At 41.8% G+C, this 16,586-nt stretch overlaps 1 protein-coding gene across 1 annotated transcript in view; it reads left to right on the plus strand.

Moving 5' to 3' along the window:
* Nucleotides 1-428: 428 nt before the first annotated feature.
* Them4 (thioesterase superfamily member 4) overlaps nt 429-16,586 on the plus strand; it is a 28,529-nt gene continuing 12,371 nt past the window's right edge. Inside the window, exons 1-4 of the mRNA XM_027953842.2 lie at nt 429-557; nt 3,304-3,490; nt 9,934-10,087; nt 10,913-11,023. Of these exons, the coding sequence (XP_027809643.2) occupies nt 489-557; nt 3,304-3,490; nt 9,934-10,087; nt 10,913-11,023 (521 nt within the window). The 5' untranslated portion in view covers nt 429-488. The remainder of the gene's footprint in view (nt 558-3,303; nt 3,491-9,933; nt 10,088-10,912; nt 11,024-16,586) is intronic.

Consider the following 16,586-nt stretch of genomic DNA (forward strand, 5'->3'; position numbering starts at 1 on the left):
GGGCGGGGCGGGGGGCGGTGGGCCTCGGGGGCGGGGCGGGGGGCGGTGGGCCTCGGGGGCGGGGCTGGGGACGGTGGGCCTCGGGGGCGGGGCTGGGGGCGGTGGGCCTCGGGGGCGGGGCGGGGGGCGGTGCTGAGGGGGGTGGGTCTCGGGGGGCGGCGCTGAGGGCGGCCCGGTCCCTGCCAGGCGCCAGGTCTCGGGTGGCGGAGCAGGGCGGGCTTCGGGGGCGGGGCGGGGGGCGGTGGGCCTCGGGGGCGGGGCGGGGGGCGGTGCTGAGGGGGGTGGGTCTCGGGGAGCGGTGCTGAGGGCGGCCCGGTCCCTGCCAGGCGCCAGGTCTCGGGTGGCGGAGCAGGGCGGGCCTCGGGGGGTCTCGGGGGGCGGGGCGAGGGCCTCGGGGGGCGGGGAGGCCCCGCCCTTCCGCCCCCGAGACCCGGGATCCGGCGGGGGAGCGCGCCGTCCTCGTCTGCAGCCCGCGGCAGCTCGGAGCCATGCTGAGGAGCTGCGCCGCCCTCCTGCGCACACCTGGGGCCCGGCGCGGCTGGCCGGGAGCCCCGCGGGTGAGTCGGCCGGGCCGGGCCGGTCCGGGCAGGGCAGGGCAGCGCTGCCAGCCCACTCCGCGCCGGCGCCGAGGCGGCAGCAGCGGGGACGCGGCCTCGGGACACTCACGGCCTGAGGTTCCCACCATTAAGAAAGCGGAGGGAGGGTGACTCGCTTTTGACGCGGCGCGCGGTGGGCTCGGCTCTGGTACCGACCTAGGAAGGTGGCGCGAGGGGACAGGGGCACGCGGGAGAGCTGGCCTCGGAGAGCGGCTGGCGCGCCGGCGCCCCGACCTGGACCTGCCGAGCTCGGGGAGGCTACGCGGGCGCGGCGTCGGGCTGAGGTCACCCTCCCGGTCGGAGCCTCCGAATGGTCTCCGCGCCCTGGAAGGCCGTTGGGTGATTACGTGAGGTTCTGCCGGGACTCGGTGCCCGAACCTGGTGTCCGAGCTGTGTTCACGTTGGTCTGGCCTGGCCGGTGCGCTCAGTTGCAATCTGTCCGGCTCCAACGACGCGCCAGGCGCTGTGGGCCCTTGACGGTATCTTCAGATAACCAAGAAAAGGTCCTTTCTCTTAAGGAGCTTGAGCCTAGTTTGGGAGAATGGGGTCAGATTGCAAAGTTAAAAAATCTGCGTATGGCATCTTCATGAAGTTGTTGAGCTTTCTGCTAAAGAATAATGCGTGCACATTGGTCGTTAGTCGTGAACTCTCTTGCCCATTGGAAAAGAAAATGTGCTCATCTTACAACAAAGATGAATTGATTCCCTTAATTATGTGTGAGTGCCTTATGATCTGTGTTGGGAATATTTAAGTATTAGTATTTACAGGCTTTATAAGTCGTGATTCTTCCTACTCAGTAACTTAAAAGGTCATTAAAAATAGATCTTCTTCTGAGTAACACTTTTATAAATGTGGAACCAAAGATCAAGTAGTCTTTCCTCTACTTAGTACAACAGAAGATAATGATTATCCCTGGCATTTATCCCCCCAAGTGTATTTACATACAAGTGTATTTACATACAGTGTATTTACAAGTGTATTTACATACACCTCTTAAACTGACACTTAACATTTTTATTTCCCACAACATTATAGTGTCCATCAAGGGTAACAAACTCAACTGGATTTGGATTGGAAATAATCCAAAAGAGAAAAGACTATATTCATAATGTTCTCTTGAACATTTTCATTTAGAACTGTAAAAGATTGGAAACAATTTAAATGTTCAACTTAAATCGTTGAATTTATAGTAGTACATCAATTTAAAGTACTAAAAGCAATTATAGTACATCAGTTTAAAGGACTATTTCTCTACTGTTAAAAATGTTGATATGTAGCTGGACACAATGGCATACACCTGTAATCCCAGTGGCTCAGGAGGCTGAGGCAGGAGGATTACTAGTTCAAAGTCAGCCTCAGCAATAGCAAGGTGCTTAGCAACTCAGTGAGATCCTGTCTCTAAATAAAATATAAAATAGGGTTGGGGATGTGGCTTAGTGGTCAAGCGCCCCTGAGTTCAATCCCCTATACCACCCAAAAAAATGTTTTTCTAAGATTAAGAACATGAGAAAGTGAATACTAAATAATTTAAAGCAATAAAAACAACAAAATTATATTTCTTACTGAGATTAAAGCATATTAAGAAAAAATACATTTTGGAGGACGCCCAGAAAGACAAATACCTCACTCATATGTGGAAGTCAATTTTATAGAAGTAGAAGGTAGAATAGAGGGTCACTAAAGACTACAACAAGGAGGAGAAATACAAGCTGGATAACCAGTACCAAAATACAATTGGGTAGAAGGAATAAGTACTACTGCTTTACAGCACAGTTGGAAGCCTACTTTAGGCTTTAAAGTAAAGTGGGGTGGTAATTAGTGCCTACTTCATACAGTTGTGATAAGTCCCTCCTGGCATTTTCACACAGTGTTCCTTTGCCTTCAGTACTCTTTCCAGCTGACTCATTTCTGTTTGACTAATCAATATTCAAGTTAGAGACCCAACCTGAGACAAAGACCATTCCCTTGTGCTTCAGTTTCCTGTGCATACCACACTGGTATACTCCCCCCATCTCCACCCACGTACTGATATACTTTTTATGTGGAAGACAATGTCTGTCCTTCATTTCTGTCACCAGTGCCTGGCTCATCTGGGCTTAATGCTGGCTTTGCCAGTAGCTCGCTGGATGATGTTAGGGAAATTCTTTATCTTCTCAATCTCCTGTTTTCTTTCAAGGCGGTTAGACCAAGTGATATCTGGAACATCCCTTCCATTTTGAAATGACAATCCTCTGGAGGAAGAAAAGCACTAAGATGGTCTTAGAAAGTTGGAGCATAGCTGGGCACAGTGGCGCACACCTGTCATCCCAGTGACTCAGGAGACTGAGGCAGGAGGATTGTGAGTTCAAAGACAGCCTCAGCACTTAGCAAGGCCCTGTTTCTAAATAAAAAAAAGGGCTGGGGATATGGCTCAGTGGTCAAGTGCTCCTGGGTTCAATCCCTTGTACAAAAAAGAAAGCTTGAGAATAGGCCCAGTTCAGTGTCACACACCTATAATCCCAGCAATTCAGGAGGTTGAAGCAGGAAATTCACAAATTCAAGGCTAGGCTGGGCAACTTTGGGAGACCCTGTCTCAAAATAAAAAAATAAAAAAAAAACACCCTTGGGTTCAATCCCAAGTACCAAAAACAAAAAACAAAAAAGTGAAAGAATGTGTTATGAAATAGGATGCACCTTCCATTAATCTTCTTTTTCTTCTGTGTTTTAGAGGTCATTTTCTTCTGAGAAAGTCGTTCAGAAGGACTGTGCTCTCCCTAACCCCAGCTGGAGCAAGGACCTAAGACTCCTCTTTGACCAGTTCATGAAGAAATGTGAAGATGGCTCCTGGAAACGTTTGCCTTCATACAAACAAATTTTTTGTAAAAATTTTCAAGAATTCCAAACCCTTTATCTCGGTAGGAGCGACCACTTTCCTATTAATAATATTGGAATATCAAGTATAAAACTAAGAACAGTTATTACTTGAAAAGAGGAGTATAGTCCAGGGGGTTCTGTACACGTGTTTTATAGGCCAGAAATCCCAACAGTTATTTTGCAGACTATAGGAGAATCTAAAGCCAATTGTTAAGAATGAGATTATCTCAATCCTGGCATCCTCAGCAGCAGGAATGAAAGGCCACCCACACACTCATCAGCCCTCTGTCTTGGGGCTGTCATTACTGGTCTCAGTTTGCCCTTTATCCTGGTATCTGGCTTCATCACCCTCAGGAGTTCAGAATACTTGGGTAACCCCTTTATCTCCCAGATTCTAAACCCCAAAAGCAACCCACCCTATACCAACACACACACACACACACACACACACACACACACACACACTGTACTTCCTATCATTCTGTTTGATTTTTTAATATACATTTTAAGCAATTTTAGGTTTATTAAAAAAAATGAGCAGAAAGTATACTGTTCCCATATATCCCTTACCTGCTTCTCATCCAATTTCCCCTATTACTAACATCTTACATTATTGTGGTAAACTTATTATAATTCATGAACTAATGTTAATACATTACTATTAACCAAAGTCTATAGTTTATATTAGGGTTCACTCTTTGTGTAGTATTTGCTATAAGTTTTGTCAAATACATAATGACATATATGTGTCATTATAATGTCATACTGAATTGTTTCTCTGCCCTAAAAATCCCATTCTCTACCTGTTCATGTCTCCCTTCTAAACTGGCAACCACAGATCACTGAATTTTGTCTTTTCCAGCATGTCATATAGTTGGAATCATTCAGAGCCTTTTCAGATTGTCTTCTTTCACTTAGTTATATGTGTATAGAGTATATTTATTCTTTCCATTGCACACCATCTGACATGCTTAGTGTGTTATTAATGGTTTGTATCTCAACATGAGAGCATAAATTTCACAGGAGCAGAGATTTTTGTATGTTTTATTCCCTACTGTATCTCCAGTGAGAAGAATACCTGGTACATAGTAAGTGTTCATAAATATTTGTAGGAAAAAGAAAGGAGGGGTTGTGGCTCAGTGGTAGAGTGCTTGCCTCGCATGTGTAAGGCACTGGGTTCAATTCTCAACACCACATAAAAATAAAGAAAGAAACAAAAGGTACTGTGTCCATCTACAACTAAAAAATATATATATATTTTTTTAAAAAAAGAAGGAAATATTCCAGGGAATGTATTCAAGTATTCTACTTGATTTTTATCTCTCCCTTCCCTTTTTAGGCTCTGAAATGTGGTGCCAGATCCCTTGTTTAGGAATTAGAATACTGAACCTCTTTGCTTCATACCTCCTTTCTTGGGTCTGGTAGGAGTAAAACCACAGTCAGGACAGCTATTGTGATTTGAAAGGGACATATGAAAAACTTCTCTTCGTGAGTCTGCTTGGCATATAGGTTTTACAATCACCGAAGATTTAAACTGCTATTGTATTTCTGATACCTGACTTGATCTGAATCCCCTGGACCTTTAGTTGATGCAGAGCCTGAGAATCTATGTTTAACAAACTTGCAGATAATGTTGATTCATTTGACTCAGAACTTGAGAACCAGCTGATTACTGATTATAGCACAGAATGTGGATTCATTGTCTCACAAATTCAAATAATGAAATCCATAGATACAAGGGTAAGAGCAAAGTAACTGAAGTTCTTAGAGTAAGAAAGCAGAGGAGGGATCCATAGAGAGGGATGCTAGAAAGTGGCTACTGTCTAGGGTTTATATAGATGTACAGGGTGAAGGGAGCTAGCCCCTTACCCAATCCTGGGAAAGGCATTCATTGAGTTCTTCATGTGCCCTGTGATCCAAGCAGGTTACCATGCCTTTTTTTGTAGATGTCTCACTATCATTCGTCCCCACCACAACTTACATTGGAGTTGGCCTGACCATGATGAGGCCTGGCTTGTGTCTATAGTTTCTCTGCCCTGCTACACAGAGACCTGACCTCAAAGGATCCCAGGTTCCCTGCTTGTTCATTTAACCCCTTCTCCTGCCTCATGATGATGTTAACAACTGACTAGAAACAGAAAGTTTTTTAAACTGGTTTTATCTTCACACCTGAGAAGCTAGTCTTATTGAACTCATCTTTGATTTTTATCTCTGTTTAAATGGACATAATAATGCTAACTTTTACCATTTTAGAAGATGCTATAGTGCCTAATTAGAATCTTAAATTAGGCTTTTGCACTTAAAAACAAAACCTTGCAGCACCTCCCCTTATGAGAAAGGAAACTGTTTACCTTTCAGACAAATATTTAAAAATTAGTAATTTGCCCTCCCACAAGGGATATTCATTTTTAAATGGTTAGTGATTTTCATAAAATTCTCAAAGGAGTTCATTACCCAAAAATGTTAGGAACCACTGGTTTCAAGAGTTTTATAAGTGTGAGTAGTTATTGAAACAGACTGATTAGATAAATCAGGATAAATAAACAGCATCTAAGAGTTGGAACCTCGAAAATCATCCACTTAGTCTGGGGCACCAACTTAACAGGGGCTGTTAGAATACTTCTTCCTCTTCCCTCTTGAGAGTCACTAGCCTTCTTTTACAAATATCAATTGAGTATCGACTGTGGCAAGCACTGTGCTGGGCACAGGGATATGTCAATGAAGAAAACAGGAGGTGTCCACCCTCATGGAGCTCAGTGTTTGGCCCTCTCCTTATCAAGCCACTGCTACTGAAGGGAAGAAAGACAGTAGGCTCCCTCAGTTGAAAGAAAAGTTGGAAACTACTTTTTTTTTTTTTCCTGTCTTTTCTTGCTTTCTGCACCCTCACAACCAGTCATCTGGATTTAACTTGAATCCCTGCTGTCATGGGGTACTTGGAACAAAGGGCTTCTTCCATTTTGGACAACAGTATGAATCAGTGAGTTCTAGTCTCTCCTGTAACTTTGATTCCTCCATTGAGTTCTGCCATCTACGAGGACACAGTATGAGAATTCCTTCACTTGCATCCTTTGGTGTGTAGGACTTAGATACTTCATCCTACTCCGGTTCACCTGCCAGTCCAGTCTTTGTTGTTTTCAGGCGTTTCTCCCAGAAGGTATTTCTCTCTGCTCATATTCCTGGCTGCTTTACCTAGGACATATTGCAGTCTGTCAGAATCCTTAGTGTTTGCTTAGAATAAGAGCCATGTCGCACAGTTCATTTACCATCAGACAGCACCCCGTGTCTTTCATGTGAGCTGTTTGTTCCCTTCTGCCTTACTGAATCCAATTGAAGAACGTTATATATAAATATATACCTAATACATTATTATTATTCCTCTTCATCCTCCTCTTCCTCCTCTTCCTCCCCTTCTGCCTCTCACTCCTTTTCCTCCTCCTCCTTTCGGGATTGAACCCAGGGGTACTTTACCTTTGAGCTACATCCCTTCCTATATTTTATTTTGAGGCAGGGTCCAACTAAGTTGCTGAGGCTGGCCTCAAACTTTTTATCCACCTTCCTCAGTTGGGATTACAGGCATGTGCCACTGTACCCAGCTACATTCTTCATTTGAAAACCATTGTGAAGACGTTTTTGGTTTCTTATTTGCAATTCACAGCATTTGTTCACTCACCTAATAATTGTTGAGCAACTCAGGAGACTGAGGCAGGAGGGTCCCTGCTCTCTTGGAGCTTTAACAGATATTTCTGAATGACCTTGTATCATTTGATAATCTAAACAGATCTTTCGGTAGTAGTTTGGGGATTGTGATTTTTTTTTTTAATGACTTAATGTTTTTTTAATGAGCTTAATGTTGCCTAATGACCATATGTGCAAATCTAGTCTGTTCACTCTCCTGGCTCTCCTACCTTACTATTTTCTACCGTTTTCTTTCTTCTCATGCCTCTGATTTTTTCTTTCCCATTCTCACTGTCGGCTGATCTTACTTCCTGTTTCGCTAAGAGAAAATAAAAGCCATCAGAAGAGAATCTCCAAGCTCTCGCTGCCTCCTTCCTCCTCCCCCCTGCCCTGGTCCCAGTTCTCTGCTTCTCTCTGCGTGCATGAACTGTCTGTGCTCCTCGGGGGCCATTGCTGCACTGCATCACCTCCCCTTTGGCCTGTGGAGGACATCTCTCTCTGCTAGATCTTTCTCAGCATGAGACACACCACAATTGCATTTCTCTTCCTGGTATCTCTGGAACCCACTCCATTCAGACCCTCACCCCCATCACTCCATCAAACTGCTCTGTCAAGGACACGAGTGATATTCCTGCTGCTAAATCCAGTGACCTCTCTCTGCTTTTAGCACTCCTTGTGTCTCCTTCCTCCTTGAACTCGGCTTCCAGGTCACCTCATTCTCCCACTGCACTCACCCTCTTTTTTAGTGTTTTGTGTTAGTTTCTCCCCCTTCCCCATCCTCAAACTTTGAATGTTTAGTTACCCCCATGTCTCAGTGCTTAGTACCCCCTTCTCTGCTCTCTGATAATCTCATTGTCTCGTGGCTTTACAAGCCATCCAAAATCTGACAGTTTCCTAATTCAGTGACTGAAATTTAGTCCCACAAATTTCTGGGTTGAAATTCTGGTTCCACAATTTAAAGCTATGTGATCTTGGGCAAGGTACTTTACCTTTTGGTGCTTGCATAGATATTTCAGTGTTTGCCGAAAGAATAAATGAAACAAAAGTAAAACTACTTCAACCAAGAAAGAAACTTAAACTTCCTTTTAGATTCTGCGATACAGAGATAAGAATTATTCTTTTTTATGAATGAAGGTAAATTTTAGCTATTTTTAGGGCTGTGCAGTGGTAGTATGCTGGCCTAGCATGCTGAAGGTATTTGGTTCAGTCTGTAGCACTAAAAAGTTTTTCTTAATTAAAATTAAAAATTTTTCAAATAAGTTAAATTGTAGTTGATTTGTATTACTGATTCCATTCTGGGTATCACTACATCACACAATTAGTTGACTGTCCTAGTGCCTTCTGGCTCCTACCTGATGAACTCCACCAAAATGCCTTCACAAAAACCCCTGCTGACTGAGTCCCAAATTCAGTAGGCATTGTCGGTTTCATGGTGTCCTCTAAGCTCTCCTGCCCAGACTCCTGCCTGCTCAAAGCCCCTCCCGCCCCCCTGTGGTCAGAGTGGTTCAGAGTGCATAGCTGATCCTGGTAGTCCTCTGCTGCCTTCAGTGCCACCCGCTCTCAGATTCCAACACAGATAGGAAACACCTGGAAACCTTGTTAAAGCAGGTTCCACTTCAGAAGGTCAGAATCTGATTCTGTGTTTCTGACAACTTGTTCTACCATTCTTATTTTTCTCATTTATCCATAAACTATGGAGAAAAAGGGATAGTTCTAGGCCAGAGCTAGCCCAAGAATGTTAATTTTCCCAATTCCTAGGCCAAGATTCTTTCTGTTGTGCCATAATACTGATCCTTAATTTTAAGTTTCTGTGTCTGGTCCTCTGAGTACATGTAGTGTGTGCCAATACGTATCTGTGCCAATTGATGGGCATACAAAGTCGAAAGTACAGGGTGACCGTCCAGCAGATGACCTAAGAAAACGGCATCTTCCCCTGTCCTCCTCGCTTCTCCCAGATTTTCTTATCATATCTTTTTCCAAGTTTATAAGTATGAATTCAATAGAAATGAAAGAAACTTAGAGAGTTTTATGCATGACAAATCAGATGACCTATAAAGAAAGCTAAGAATAAACAGATTAAATTTTAAAATAATTATAAAAGGACACCCTTCTCTTAAAGCAATAGCTTTCCGTCTTTATTTTTAGTAACCTACGTTTTGACTTAACCTAGAACACTTAACTTCCACACAGTTGTGTAAGTGGAAAAAACTATCTAAACAAGCATAGCAGTGTTTGCCCAGAATATATCTGACATATTGTGCTTTTGTTTAAAGGATGTTTATAACCCATTGATTTGATTTCATAAACCCCAATGGTTCTACCCCTAGTTTGGGGGCTGACATAAGAATCTCACTGTGTATTGCTCTGAACTTGCCCTGTTTCTGATCCAGTATAATTAACAGGTTTAACTTATATGTGCCAGGAAAACCTTCTCCTTACTGTTAGATTATTCATTTTAAGTCTCATTTAAAGCCTGTCTACTCCAAGAAGAATTTCTGTCTGTACCTTACCATTTTATTCAGTAGTTAGCATCTGTGTTTCCTGATTGCATTTATAGTTAAGTGCTGAGTTTTCATTTCATGAATATTTACTGCATCCCTGTTTAGACTAATAAGTCCACAGTGGCAAATATCCTATATTTTTTTTTTCCCTTGGGACCCTCCCATCCCTTTCAATTCTGAACCCAATTGACATTTAAATCAATCATCACATATGATTTTAAGCACCATGAAAGGTGCTTAGCTGGGTCGTAGCCTTCTCTTATACCTGTTTCTCATCCACCTATGACCTCTACCTTGTTTCCCTGTAGACCCAAGTCTCGTAAAAGGAGAAGAACGTGCCCAGCTCTTCACAAGAAGCTTTGAGAATGGCCTGGGCTTTGAATATGTGATGTTCTATAATGATGCTGAGAAAAGGGTACTTTGCTTTCTTCAAGTAGGTCCTCACCTGCAGGGAGCACCTGGGTAAGTGGGATAGCCTAGCAAAGTGAAACTGAAAGACTTCTATCTGCTAGCACCCTCATGTGTCCAGGGACTACCAAGAAGACATTACGATGGTAGTGTAGATGTAATTTATTGACATAGAAAGATGTTTATAATATATTATAAAAGAAGTGTTACCTATATTGTTAATATTAATTAAAAATTTAATATAATATCAAAGGACTTAGAGAATGTATTATTATAGAGCATAGGGCAATAGAGTATAATTTGGGGGAGTATCATTAACATGTTAGTAATAGCCTGACACTGACTAGATGGTAGTATCGTAGGCCTTATGTTTTTCTTTTTTACAGTAATGGGAATTGAACCCAGTGGAGCTCTACCACTGAACTGCATCCCCAAGTTTTTTGTTGTTGTTGTTTTCTTCTTTTCATTTTGATATAGGGTCTTACTATGTTGTCCAGGCTCAGCCTCCTGAGTTGCTGGGTTTACAGGTGTGTACCACTGCACCTGGCAAATTGTTTTTTCTTCTTACTGCAGTTTCTAAAATTTTAAACATCGAATGTGTATAGTTTGTTTAATAGAAGCATAATATAAATTTTTAAAGTATATTTTAGTTTTTTGTATGGTGTGATCCGGTTACTATTAAGTTCCTGTTTTATGTAAGTGCTCAAGACTCTACAGTATTATGCTTTGAATTTGGGGGATATTATTTGACATTCAAAACATTGAATATGGACTAAGTGAACCTCTCCAAAGTAATTGTGTGAAGATGCTTAGATAATTTCTCCCTCTCTGATTCCCAAACTTCTGAGACCATTTTTCTCTCTCTGCCATTGTAACTAGATTTGTTCATGGAGGTGCCATTGCAACCATGATGGACTCCACCACCGGTACGTGTGCATGTAGAGCTGGGGGGATTGCCATGACTGCCAATCTCAACATCAATTTTAAAAGGTAAACTCACAATAATTCTTCTCCTTAGGTGTCAGAGTCAGATGCCCCCACTGCAGATCCTGAGGCGAAGACTCGTGTGCCAGTGGCTGTTAAGGAAGTGCCCCCAGAGGAAACTAGCAAGGGAGAGGCAGAATCAGGACACTGGAGGCAAGGGAGCCAACCAAGGCTCATGTAGCTTCAGCCTGATTGTACAAAGGAGCTCCACTATGAAGTGTATGCCCCAGAATCGACCCCCGCCCCCAGGCAAGGGAACATCAGTCATAGGATGAGGTCTGCTCTGAGACTATAAACTCCCAGGTCTAAGGCTGTTTTAGGAAAGCAGGTACACAGGTGCATACACACTCCCCCCATGTACATTCATACACACACACACTTCTTTTTTTTCCCCCAAACACAGGATCTCATGTGGTACCCATGGGAAAACACTTTTTGGCAAATTGAAAAAAAAGAATCCAAGGGGGTCTGGGTGGAACACTAACATCCACTACATAATAAAACAGGGGTTTTACATAAATATCACAGATAAATAAAAGGGAAATGACTTTGGTATTTATTTTTTTACTTTTTAGAGAGAGAGAGAGAGAGAATTTTAATATTTTATTTTTTAGTTTTCGGCGGACACAACATCTTTGTTTGTATGTGGTGCTCAGGATCGAACCCGGGCCGCACACATGCCAGGCGAGCGCGCTACCGCTTGAGCCACATCCCCAGCCCTGACTTTGGAATTTATGAAAAACAAACCTGAGCATGATCTTCCATCATGCTGATGTACCCCTACAGTAAATAAACTAGTTATATTGTCATAGAAACAGAAGGCAATAGAGCAGAACAGAATTTAAGAACAGGGAGTTCAATGTACAAGGTCTTCAAGTGAGGTTTTATTACCTCACGTAGCAGGAAACATTTAAGTTACAAAACATCTCCCTTTTATGTATCCCAGAGAGCTGTGTGGCTCATGTGGCTCACGTGGCAGTCTTTTGGGAGCCATGCTTCACAGATTAATGGTTTACTTCCTATAGATAATTCTTAGTTCTCTAGGTAATCCTTCTCACAGGCATATTCTACTAAGGGCATTCTATAAAAAAAGGGCACTTTCTTTTAGAAAATATCATTAGTTTATTTCAGGGGTCAGCAGACTCTCTGTAAATGTTTTATGCTTTGTGGGCTATACAGTCTCTGGCATAAGTACCCAACTCTGCAAGTGTAGCACAAAACAGCTATAGACAATTACTAAATAATTATAGTTGTGTTCCAACAAAACTTTACTGATAAAAACAGACCAACTAGCCAGTGGTCTATGGTGCCAACCTGGGCCTATTTACCTGAAGGTCCAGTGGGAAAAGATTAGACAGGGCCATTTGTTTTCCCTGGAAGTGTATTTCCCGTGTGTGTGTGTGTGTGTGTGTGGTCTCTTTCTCTTTCTCTCTCTCCTCTCTCCTCTCTCTCTCTCTCTCTCTCTCTCTCTCTCTCTCTCTCTCTCTCACACACACACACACACACACACACACACAGAATCACGGGCCAGCTATTTCAACTTCTTTCTCCCCAGCTGCCAATAATAGTAACTTCAAATTAAAATTAATTAGGGGCTGGGGTTGTGGCTCAGCGGTAGAGCATTCACCTAGCATATGTGAGGCCCTGGGTTCGATCCTCAGCACCACATAAAAATAAATAAAATAAAGGTGTTGTGTCCAGCTGCAACTAAAAAATAAATATTTTTTAAAAATTAAAATTACTTAAATAAGATTGAAAATTATTATGCAAAATAAGTCTAGAAAACGGCATCCTGAGTTGGTGTGGCAGCTCTGTAGTGTCCAGTGATGCAAGCCCCTTCCATCTAACTTTATGGTCCAGAATAGCAACAAGAGCCATCACGTGTCCTGGACAGCAGGATTGAAGAAGAGGAGAAGAAACATCTTCCCTTTTTAAATTTAACTTTATTTTACTGTGGTAAAAACACTTAATATGAGATCTGCCCTCTTAACAAATTTTTAAGTGCACAACACAATATTGTTAACAGTAGGTTCAGTGTTGTTTAGCAGACCTCTAGAACTTATTCATCTTGCATAATGGAAACTTTGTGCTTGTTGATTAGCAATTTTGCATTTCTCCCCAGGAAACCCAACCCTTGGTATCCACAATTCTAGTCTTTGATTCTATGAGTTTGACTTTTTTTTAGGGGAGAGTGTGCTGGGGATTGAACCAGAGCCTCTCAGATGCTAAGCACATGCTCCACCACTGACAACCACAGCCCAACCCTGAGTCTGGCAATTTTAGATGAACTATTGCAGCATTTTGTCCTTCTGTGACTGGGTTATTTCACTTAGCATAATGTCTTCAAGGTTCATCAAGGATGTCTTATATTGTAGGATTTCCTTCTTTAAGGCCAAATAACATATCATTATAGGTATATGACATATTTTCTTTATTCATCTGTGAATAGACATTGTGGTTGTTTCCACATCTTGGCTGTTGTGAATAGTGCTATAGTGAACATTGGGTTGGGGTGCAAATACCTTGTCAAGATCTGGATTTCAGTTGTTTTGTGTAAATACCAGAAATGGGATGCTGGATCATATGGTAGTTGTATGTCTAATTTTTTAAAAATATTTTTTTAGGGCTGGGGATGTGGCTCAAGCGGTAGCGTGCCCGGCCCAGGTTCGATCCTCAGCAGCACATACAAACAAAGATGTTGTGTCAGTGGAAAACTAAAAAATAAATATTAAAATTCTCTTAAAAAAATATATTTTTTAGTTGTAGATGGACACAATATCTTTATTTATTTGTATTTATGTGGTGCTAAGGATCGAACCCAGTGCCTCACACCTGCTAGGCAGGCATTCTACCACTGAGCTACAGCCCTGGCCCTCTATTTCTAATTTTTATAGGAACCTATACTGATTTTTATAATGGCTGTAACATTTCACGGTCTTACCAATGATATTGGTCTCCACCTTCTCACCAACACTTACTGTTTGTGTGTGTGAGATGGTGGGTGCTAAGGGTGGGACTCAGGGCCTCTCACGTGGTATCATTATATGTATATGGCATATTTTCTGACATATTTCACTGCTTTACCTCAGCCCTGTCTTATTTTGGTTTTTCACTTTTTGCCTTTTTGATAATAGCCATCCTAACAAGTGTGAGGTGTTATTTTATTGTAGTTTTGATTGCATTTATTTCCCTGATGATTAGCAACATTAAGCATCTTTTCATATATTGTTGGCCATGTGTATGTCGTCTTTGGGAGAAATGTCTCTTTTAAGTCTTTAGCGTATTTTAAAAATTGGATTATTTAATGTAGTCCAACTTTCTATCTTTGCTTTTGTTGCTGTGCTTTTTTTTTCAGGGGGTGAGGGGGTACCAGGGATTGAACTCAGGGGCACTTGGCCACTGAGCCACATCCCCAGCCCTATTTTATATTTTATTTTAGAGACAGGGTCTCACTGAGTTGCTTAGTGCCCCGCTTTTGCTGAGGCTGGCTTTGAACTCACAATCCTCCTGTCTCAGCCTCCCCAGCTGCAGGGATTACAGGCGCGCGCCACCTCGCCCAGCTTTGTTGCCTGTGCTTTTTGATATCATATCCTTGAAGTCATTGCCAAGACCGATATTGTAAAGACTTCACCCCTCTGTTTCTTCTAGGAGTTTTATAATTTCAGGCCTTAAATTTAAATCTTTACCCATTTCAAGTTGATTTATTTGTATGGCATAAGATAAGGTTACACTTTCACTCTTTTACATGTGAATACCTAGTTTTCCATTTGTTCAAAGAGGCATCTTTTGCCCATTGTGTATTATTGGCACCCTAGTCAAGGTTAAATTGTATAGTCAGGCATTTATTTCTAGGATCTTCGTTTTGTTTCATTGGTTCATGTCTATCTTCATGTCAGTAAGGTGCTGTTTTAATTACTGTATCTTTGAAATGTATTTTGAAATCAGAAGCGCATTGCTGCTGAGTGCCATGGTGCATGCCTCTAATCCCAGCAATTCGGGGGGCAGGAGGATTGCAAGTTTGAGGCTAGCCTCAACAGCTTAGTTAGACCCTGTCTCAAAATAAAATGGACTGGGGATATGGCTTAGTAGTAAAGTTCCCCTGGGTTCAATCCCCAGTACAAAGAAAAAAAAGTGTAATGCCTCTAGCTTACTTCTTTTTAAGATTGTTTCAACTATTTGGAGTTTTTTATGATTCCATATGAATTATAGAATTGCCTTCTCTATTTCTGTAAAAAATGCCATTGTATCATATTTAATTTTTATCATCAGTGCTTCATAGTTTTCAGGGTACAAGGTTTTGCCTCTTAATTTTATTTTTAGGAATTTATTCTTTTGGTGCTAATATAAATAGTTTTCTCAGTTTTATTTTCAGATAGTAATTTTGGTTTATAAAAACACAACTGATGGTTTGTATGTTGATTTTTTTTGTATCCTGCCACTTTACTGAATCCATTTATTCTAACCATTTTTATGTAGGTTTTTTTAATATATATACTGGGGATTGAACTCAGGAGCATTTAACCACTGAGCTACATCCCCAGCCTTTTTAAATTTTTATTCTGAGACAGAGTATTGCTGAGTTGCTTAAGGCCTCTCTAAGTTGCTGAGGCTAGTTTTGAATTTGCAGTCCTCCAGCCTCAGCCTCCTGCCGGGATTCTAGGCATGTACCACTGCACCTGGCTTATATGAAATCTTCAGGGCTTTTCTACACATATCATAAGATCATGTCATCTGCAGACAAAGATGATTCCACTCTTTCCTTTCCAACTTGGATATCTTTTATTTCTTTTTCTTGCCTAATTGCTCTGCCTAGTTTTTCAGGGCTCGATTATCATGGTAAATCATATATTAAAATTAAAATTAAATTTCAGTAATTTTCTCACGTCCTATGTTTTAAAAAATATTTTCCATGTTCAAAAAAGTTGAAGAATGAAATACAATGTTCTCTATCAAAATTCTTAAAAGGTTCACTTGAAAGCAAGTCACAGTAAAGTATTGGGGTTGCAGTTCAGCTCAGAAGACATTTGTTGTCAGGTGAGGTAGTGCCTGCCTGTAGTCTCAGCAACTCAGGAGGCTGAGGCACAAGGATGGCAAATTCAGGCCAGCCTGGGCAACACAGTGAGACCCTGTTTCAAAATAAGAAAAAGAGGAAAAGGATTTGCCTCTTGAGCACATGCTGCCTGCAGACTCTCTGCTTAGTCCTTTCCTAACCAAAAAACCATCCACACGAATCAGTGGTGTTGGCTCCTCTCCTGTTCCCCATAGTTACACAACATAGAGAAAACAAGATTCACCTGGAATCACCTGGCTGGCAAGACGGCAGCCGGGATTGGGACTTACATCTTAGGCTCCAAGTCTTGATACTCTTTGCACAGCCTCCATTCTTTTCTGTGAAGTGATGATTCAAGACCAGAATTAAGCATTGAATGATAGAAGTAGTCTGGAACTTAGTAGTTATCCGGCCGTATCCTTTTGTGTAAGGTTGTTTAAATTCATAGTAATAACAGTAATGATAATAATTTTAAAATAACAAACTTAACCTGGTCAGATGATATTCATTCAGGATATT

This window comes from Marmota flaviventris, chromosome 10 (assembly GCF_047511675.1).
Source record: "Marmota flaviventris isolate mMarFla1 chromosome 10, mMarFla1.hap1, whole genome shotgun sequence".
Lineage (NCBI taxonomy): Eukaryota > Metazoa > Chordata > Mammalia > Rodentia > Sciuridae > Marmota > Marmota flaviventris.